We start from the raw sequence: 9,483 nt of genomic DNA, 5'->3' as shown, positions 1-9,483 counted from the left end.
TTATCTCTTTTATCTTTGAAGTGTGCATCAAACGAATACCAGGGCCGTGTATGGGACCTATGGGGCTATTATTTCCCGGTCTCATATTTGGGCTGTATGGGTACCACTAAGTGGCTCCAAGGGGTTCTGGCTCATTTCAGGGGTTTATATCTCACTTGAGATTGACCACAAGAACCTGGTAACACTAGGATTTGGTAGAGGACCTCAAGATGTTTTCATAATAAGCATTAGAGGGCACTTATGACCCTTACAAGAGTTCAGTTATCTCACCCGAACTTTGCCATATTTTAGCATTTCATCCGTATATCATTGTCAAATGCTAAAACCTGCAAATTTGGGGTGAGCTAACTGGACCCTTGCAGGGGTCATAGGTGCCCTAAAATTTTATGATTTTTGATGCATGTTATTTTTGGAGAAAAGTAAACAGACTTGGGGAACAATTTTTATGCTTACGAATAGACAGCTACCAATATTCAATTGAATTCATTAGACACAAACGCATTACTATTTTTTTCAGGCGAGCTTTACTGCCTCCGAGGTTGTCCATGCTCAGAAAAATTATTCATCCATAAATGTTCTTGATATTAATTAAAATATGCCGTTAAAAAAGTAAAATATAATTTTCTGTTCGAGTAATCCAGTATTTTGATGATATTCCTTATTGGCTGCTAGCTTCTACGGGCTTAGTGGCTGCTGTTAATAATTGCTAGCTTCAGCCTGGTTACTGTAACCTTTAGCGAAGGATAATATTCAAATTTATCATCTATAAAAAGTGTAATATACAATGTAATATACATGATTATTTAATTTATAAATTAAAGGGAGAGAAGCGCATTTTTCATGATAAACATAAAGCTAGACATTTAAATTTGAGTCCACAACAATGGCTTACAAATACAATTTACTGAACCGTACACGTGTACACGACCTTTAAATACCTCCACATTCTCAAACTAAAAGACGGTTTCATTTATAAATACATGGAAAGTAAAAAGGTCAATCGTTATCAACATGGGTATGACTCTACTTCAAGGTAAGAGAGAGAGACAGACAGAGAGAGAGAGAGAGAGAGAGAGAGAGAGAGAGAGAGAGAGAGAGAATAAGATTTGTTTGTCAAAAGCTCATGTACATTTATTTCAGGAATTTTCTTCCTGTTTCTATCATGTTGGATGAATGCTTCTGAGCTATGGCCTCAGGAGGAATTATTTAACGCGTAAGTATTCGCGATATGGAATTAAATGCAATCAAAATTGATGTTATAAAATTGAAATACATGCATTAAATATAAACTTATAATGATGTACGTGTAGACAGGATTATAGAGTTGTAACTGCATGGAATGCAAGCGTGACAACCTTTATTCATATACATGAACACAAGCCGTCACATATGCACTAATGAAAAACGTATATTTGATACAATGTTTTGATTGACTTTTTCTAATAGATTTGGCTGTTTGGGGAACGTAATACGAAACTACAAGGATTTTCCCTTGTTCTCAGAGTGTTCAACTGATATAAGTATTAAAGGTAATACTATTTACTTTTCGTTTTATACGTGGAAAATACTAGATATATTGAAAAACTTTTTTCTTTTAAGAAATAATTGCATATTTGAATTGAATTTTTTTTAAGGTGAATATTGTTATGACGATGAGATTACTTGCCATGCTACGAAAGAGAACTGTAGATATTGGAGAGTGCACAGAACAAATGTGTCTATCTTCATTCAATTTCCAACATCAAAGTTCATACAGGCATCGAAATCTTTAACAAATGAATGTGAATGTAAGGAGTATATCTTTAAATGTACCATAAACAGTCAGGTCCTTATACAAAGTATCGGTAAGAGTCTCGTGAATTTTTCATACCGATTTTTACAATATATTGTCAAACTTGTATTAATTGAAATTTACTGCTTTTTTTTAATTGACAACCATCAATTTTTCTCATGATTGTAGTACATAAAGATGCATTCTTAACAAGCACATTATCTTCATCATCACTGGAAACGACAGAAGGTAAAACTCACCAAATGCAAACAGAAATGGCATATAAGGTTTAGCAATAATTTGTGTAACTACTAGGTTAATTAAAGTGTTATTCAGTACATGTTTGTGCATATAACGATTAATGAGCTGGATACTTCTGTAAATATGAAGGTGTCATTTTTGCATCCACTTAAGATGCAGTTCCCTAAAACTCCATAACTATGTAACGGATGATTGTTTCAAAAAAATCATTGTCTAGAAAAGATGTAAAAAAAAAAATTGTGTGTCTCACCTATCCAAATATAATATGCCGTAGGAAAATAACAAACCCCATAGGAGGAACATATTTAACAAAAACATTTTGTAAACGCTGTATGATTATATTTCATTTGGAGGAAAGTTTTTTTTAAATAGGAATTTATTACAGACTTGCAGTTTATCCTTTTATTGAAATCTAAAACCCTATGGACGATTTGGTCAAATCTTATCATAATTTATAGTCTAATGGCTAGTCTTCTATTCCGGTATGAAAGCTACAAAATCATTTGGGAATTTTTTTTATACGGGAAATATTTTTCTGTAGGATTTTAAAAAAATCTTACCTGACAAGTACATATAAGATACGCCAATAACAGATGTGGCTATACATTTTCTAAGCAATTGTGTTAATGGTGTATATTATCATAAGGCATATTCCACCTTGACACTGGCATAATTATCTGGCAAGGTGTTAAAAGTACATATATCTTGTATTTCATACAGCTGTTACTACAATGGCACCAACAACGAACAAACCTTACACAACAGACTCGAGCAAAACAATTAACCCAGGAATGCTAGGAAATCGGTCAATTCAAAATAGCGGTAGGTTGATTTGTGTTAAAATCTCCTCCATTTGCCAACGATATGAAAACGATAACCCTTTCATAATTTCACTGAGGATACTCCTTTCTCCACTTTATTTCCTTGATTAAGTAATATTCAAACCTATCTACTAATATCAATAAACATACTGGTGCAAACGTTTCAAAGTTTACTTTGTGTCACAGGATTCGAATGGCAACTGCAAGAACGTGAAATTATAAATTGGTTTAAGGCTTAGTAACGAAAATTGCGTTTGTTATGACTCTTTTTTTCTTCTATGTTATACAATCTTATGCCAGATTATTTTTGGCATATACGAGCAACGTTGCAATTTGCACGCCAAGATTTTTTTTGACGTGAAATGCAAATTATTACGTTATTTATAACCTGATTATGGTTGTTATTGTTGTTTTCGAAATAAATACATGTAATTGTTTAAAGACTTTATTTTTACACTCAAAGTTGACAGTTAAAATTTGTTTTCATATAATACAGAAACACCTTATCTCGCCATAACTGGTGCCCTTATTGGAGGCGTAGTTCTGGGAGCAGGCGTGGAATATCTATTGATCATACTGCTGCGAAGAAATCGACACTCAAAAAACAAGAAGATTAAAGAGTAATATTAGTTTTATAAAAAAAAAAAAAAGCATATGCATATTGCATTCTTCATTTTATTTTCCATGTGATGTGTTTACAACATCACACATTTACAAATTTATTTATCTTCACCTTTTCATGGTTTTGTTTTAAAGTTTAAACTGTTGAAAATCCATTTTCAATGTGGAAAAAAATAATGCAGTGTCGTTTGATATGCTTTAAATTATTGTGAGAAAAAAAATATTTGAAACAAACGAACTTGCATATATTACAGAAACATTACAGGGATGTCGAAATACAACCCTGCATATTCAGACAGTGGTGAAAATACCAAGGACCCTATGAAATCAGACGAAAAATACTACGCACAAGTAGTCAACGCAAACGTACGTTTTTTGTCTGGTTTTTTTTATGCTATAATACATTAATTAGTTCTTTATGGCTAGAAATATTACAGATAATAAAATACAACGATAATTCTTTTTCATATCAGTTTTATATAAGTTTTAATTGTTTTTTTTTTTCATTTATGGCAAAAAAAAAAACGCAAGAATAAATCAATGAAGACCTAAATTTTTCTATAAGACAATTCTTATATGCCTCAAAATAATTTAAAATCATTTAAAACGTCTCTGTTTTAGACTGTTTATCAAAATGTTACCCAAGGTACCGCAAATATTCACGAACAAAGAACGTACAATCAAGAAAAACCTGGTCAGTCAATATACAATCATCTTCACGAAAAGAAGGAAATAGAAGATACAGGTGATCACTATGATCATGCTCACCGTGTACCATTCGAACTCACTGCAACAGAGAAGGATTACGAAACACTGAAACTGCCTCCACAGGCCAATAATTACACAGAAGTTATTGCGGACGAGACTGAGCACAGTAGATACCGAAGTGAGGAAGAAAATGATCACTACTTTGTTCTAGATGATAAAAGATCATAGTGCATAAAATTTAGGCAGGTAGCTCTCACGTATCAGCGATATGAAATTAATTTTAAATCATTATTGTTTAAGAATAATCATGATGCCAATATCTTATCAACCACCGTAAATATCCCTTTAACAGCATGAGAATCTGTATTACATATAGTTTATATAAAAATCACACAGAGTTATTCGATCAGACTTGGATGTTAAAGTTCAAAATGTATTTGTGTTAAATACTACATGTAAGTCTTTCAGAACAACATGTAATAAATACCACGACGTTAACAGTCTCAATATTTTATTTTCCTTTCAGAAAAAAAACATTGAAATATCAATCTAGTTTTGAAATTGTCTAACAATGAAGAACAAAAGTTATAAAAGTCCTATTATTATTTTATCTAATCATTCGTCATTTATTCATCCTTATTTTTAACACTGCATTATTACTGTATGTGTTTTTCAAATATTTTCATCATTCGAGAAATTGAAAAAATACAGTTACTGTTGCAAGTAGATAGGATGATTTTTTAATTTGATTACAAACTACCAATATATTCTTGCAACATAAATGATACATTCTGTTGCTTGTAATTTCTAAAACAGCAGAGGTTACTCACACCTCCTTGTAACCTGATCATACCTATAATTTTTGTTCGTGTTGGATCAGCTACTGTTTTATATTTTTTTCCTTTGGTCTTTTGATTTTGAACACTCCAAAACTTCGTTATAACCACATTTCGATGTTTTCTGACTACTGTGATTCAAGTAATCCAAAGCTTATGCGTACATCCCATCTCTGATAGTTATAACCACTTCACCATTGTGCTGTGAAAAAAGGACTTAATATTCAATTTTTACCTTTTGTTTTTATCTTCCACGAATATTTTAAATTAAATATAAAAATATGTTGAAATACATTGAAACCAATGATACTTTTGGAGTTTGAGTGTAAGTAACCACTGTCTCTTTATTTAACAAGGACAATATATTAAATATCCAACATACTACAAATAGATAGGAAGTAAACCTGTACAACGTCATGAAAGAGGATACAACGAGTAATTGCAGGTTACCGAATACGGCAGAACAGTTAGCTATTTCGTATTAATTGTTTAGATTGTATTTTATCTATTAAATCAATCCTTTATTTTATAAATCATGTTGTTCCTCAATTTGTTTTGCTCATTCATCCCTCAAACTTTAGGGAAGATAACTACATGTATGAACTGTCAAAAGAAGATGATCATATATCTGCAGTAAGTTTTGTATTTCTCGTAACATTGTATTGAATTCATAACATGAATTTTCTTCAGTCATAATTAATATGTCGAATTCGTTAAGAATCAATATGATACTATTTACATATCAATCGTCTAACATATGAATCAAATTTGGAACGTAAAGGACACTAAATTGATCACGAACGTTAAACTTATCGTTAAAAGATTAAAATTACATAAGGAGCTATTACCATTACTTAGTTCACTTGTTTTAGATGCTCATTCTTTTGGCAACATTCTCTTAAGAATTACAATTTATTCAATAATGAATTGTTTTGCCTCTCCTCCTTGTAAAATGGTACTGCGTAGTCCCAAATGTATATACTGGAAATTGCATAAATGATTTAAGAGTTATCGCACTTGCATTAACATTAAAGTTACAAATAAAACAAAACAAATTATGATGTTGCCTATTTGGTCCGAATTCAAAAGTCATGCCATTTGCGTCTTGCGATGCATTTGTACTTTATTTTGAATGCATTGTAAGGTGACCTTATGTCATATATTGAAAGTGACTTCGAACAGCTCATTTAAAGTATTTATTTCTTCTGCTTGATTATGGATAGTTATTTTATGTTATAGTTATGCTAACATATTTTTATGACATTTACGTCGAAATAATTAATAGCTGGCCATATTATACTCTAACGATATCAGCATACACAATGTATATACTGCTCAACAACACAAGCCCTGGGCATCTTTAAAAAACTGCATGATGTTTGCAAGTAAATAACGCGCAAATAAATCACAGACTGCTGATGACACAAGAATGTTTAAATATATCACAGCATTAAAGACGAAATGTCAGTAAACATTAAGAAGCAATTTTAAACATCAATGAAAACCATACCAATTACCAAGTCTTAAAACGGGGAAGCAATTAACAAATAACAAAAGATTGAGTTTTAATGTTCTGCTTGATTTAAATGCCAACAAATAACTTGTTTTTGTTTCATATGTATACAAAATCCTAAAAATAATTACTCAGTACAATCTAAACAATCTGAATTTTTCAATTCTGGGTGAAATATAAACCTTTTAATATTTTACCAAGAAAACAGTATTTTATTACAGATAATTTGGATAAAATCACAACTCAATGAAATGACATCATAGTTGCTATGACAACCTCAGGAACATCTGTTTTCCTCGATACATTATTTTTATAATCAAAGATTTCTAAAACAGCAACAACATCTGTGTGAAAACATAATATCAGCATAATAACATTAATTAATATATGTATATAACTTAAAAGTAATAAATTTAGCTGGGTTTTCTTATGAATGTTGCAGAATATGGATCGAATACTTGTAATTTACCATCATCTTGGTTTTTCTTTGGCCCTCTAAAAAGCTTATTGATTCTAGTACATGTATTCGTGAAAACACTTACTAAATATGACTGGATTGTTTTATTCTTACTTTTTAATGGAATTTACCCAGTTGTTTTAGCCTACTAACATCTGAGATTCATCACTGACTAAATATGACAGGTTCCCGGTTTAATCTACAGTCATCTTTTTGTTATTAAAAACTTATCAAATACTATGCCCATTTTTTTCTCGTTAAAAACCATGCGTTTTTCACAATTCTGCAGTACATATGATGTCAATCCTTTTTTGATCGGGAATCAGGGATTTTCAAAATTATTGTTTTGATTTTGTTGACTTTTTGTTCATTTTCTTCAAATTTTATATTCAGTTCAGTTTTTTGATAAAGTTTCTACAATCTTCTGCAGATCTTGTTTGCAATCAAATTTATTTGTTATACATGTATAAACACGTTGAGATCTAGGATCATAATAAAAAGTGCGAAGCGGGAAAATTTTGTGACGTCGACTTTTTAAAGCAATATGAGCTGCAATTCTCATGTTGAATTTTTTTTTCGCGAAAAAAGTTATTTTCTAGTTAAAAGACAAAAAATATCATCATGGCTTTTAAATTTCTGTTATCCATATTTTTGTAGGAAAAGGCGTTAAGAAGCCTTAATTGGAACAAAATTGAATTATTGTCGTCCTGAACAAAAATTGATTTGCTATTAATATATTCCTTAGAAGAGAAATCGTTCTTTTTACAAAAATTAATAATTTGTAATCCTTTTTATCATAAAAGTTCAAGTTACATGCAGACTTATTATACAAGCAGGTTTTTACACTAAAATAAAATTATAAAAAATACAGCTCATATTGCTTTAAGCGGATTTTTTGCATTACGCTACACATGTTGGAATCTTGGAGAAATGAACACCAAAATTGTTGTTGCAGAATAGGTAAACAATGTTCTTACTACGTATTTTTTTGATCATTTTTAGTTGACAAACTCTTTTACTCTTAAAGGTATAAAATTGATACTCATATCATAGAAAATGTACCATTGTTGATAGATTCATGCGTGGGCATACCATGATTGTTACGATTTTTTCCAAGAGCATAGGAAATAAAAATAGAACATGAATTATTAATAAGAACGAGAAAAATATTACGAAGTTGCTCCAAGATCAGCAACTAATGCAAACATAACTGTTGGTTTTCAACGAACCGAAATAAAAAAAGTTAGAGAAAAGTTGATTGATACAAAACTCTAATGATTTAAGAGTTCCTTTTCTAAATTGCACTAGGAAAACATTAAACTTATTAGGCTTTCTTTTGCACATGCATTTAAAAAAAAACCTTGTAAAACTCTGAATTTCACCGGTATACAGGCATATATAACAAATTTTAAAAATTCCTATTTAAAGTAAAATGTTTTCTCTCCATTTTGGTTTACCTATAAATCAGGATATTAAATCTGTATTTTTTAAGATTGTGAATCAATTCATTTGCTTATAGTAAAAAAAAAACGATATATTTAATAAAACATTTTAAAAAAATCATAAATATATATTTATTTCTGGTAAGTATTTTCTCCTCTATTTCTTAAGAAACCGATTGTGTTTTAGAAATTGCTTTATAGAATGGGTTAAAATCGAGACTCATTTTTGTCTTCATCATGGTTCATTTCATATTGCATTGATAGAGAAATGTTTTTCTTTGCATTGTAATTTATAAACATGAGTTGATAACTGCATGTACTAAATTTTTAAACTACATATATGTACTTGAAAACTTGAAAAGTAGGTAACAGCATGCATGTATACTCTTGGATATATATATTAACCTTAAACTAAAAGAAAATAAATTATTTGCCAAAGCTATTTGTCGTTTCGTTCAAAGTTATAATTTCAAAAAATTGCAAAGTTTCTCTTGATAATAGAAATTTACATGTGACCTGGAAGAAAGAAATTTATAGATTCTGATTTGTTTCATAGAAAAAGGTTTTTTTATATTTTTAAGTAACCTTCCTCGATTTCTGTCTGTCAAATACATAGAGCTTTAAAGACATTAGAAGCTGCTCTCACATGACCTGCATCTTATTATGTTGAAATGACATTTACTTTTTGTGTTCTGCTGTCTAGGTTTGTCGTACAAACTCATTAAAGTTTATTCCCCTTCAACCAATGAGGAAAACCAAATATTTTGAAAACATCAGGGGCCCGTTTCTCAAAAAGGCCTACGTCCAGGCGTAAGCTTAGTCCGGACTAAATCAGGGACTAAACCTCAAAACCAGACTAAGTTGCGTTTCACAAAAAGGCGGAAACTTAGTCGAGACTAAATGTGGACTTAAATCTACGCCTGCTAATGGGTAGGCGTAAGTTCTTAGTCTGTGCACAAAAAGGCGAGTGTTTTGTTTCTAGAGCAAAATAAATAGGGAATTTTATTTATTTTTTTGGTTTGTTTAATGTGTTATTAAGAAAACATTCACATT

At 30.6% G+C, this 9,483-nt stretch overlaps 1 protein-coding gene across 1 annotated transcript; it reads left to right on the top strand.

Moving 5' to 3' along the window:
• The first annotated feature begins 900 nt into the window (after positions 1 to 900).
• Positions 901 to 5,612, top strand: LOC128159908 (uncharacterized). Its single transcript, XM_052823131.1, has 9 exons — positions 901 to 1,033; positions 1,141 to 1,213; positions 1,447 to 1,529; positions 1,635 to 1,844; positions 1,961 to 2,020; positions 2,753 to 2,854; positions 3,350 to 3,473; positions 3,729 to 3,840; positions 4,096 to 5,612. Exons 1-9 carry the CDS (start codon positions 1,012 to 1,014, stop codon positions 4,408 to 4,410), a joined length of 1,101 nt encoding a protein of 366 aa, XP_052679091.1. The 5' UTR covers positions 901 to 1,011; the 3' UTR covers positions 4,411 to 5,612.
• The last annotated feature ends 3,871 nt before the right edge of the window (positions 5,613 to 9,483 follow it).

Source organism: Crassostrea angulata, chromosome 8, assembly GCF_025612915.1.
Source record: "Crassostrea angulata isolate pt1a10 chromosome 8, ASM2561291v2, whole genome shotgun sequence".
Taxonomy (NCBI): Eukaryota; Metazoa; Mollusca; class Bivalvia; order Ostreida; family Ostreidae; genus Magallana; species Magallana angulata.
The sequence above is the reverse complement of the archived record's forward strand: the minus strand, read 5'-3'. Positions and strand labels throughout refer to the sequence as shown.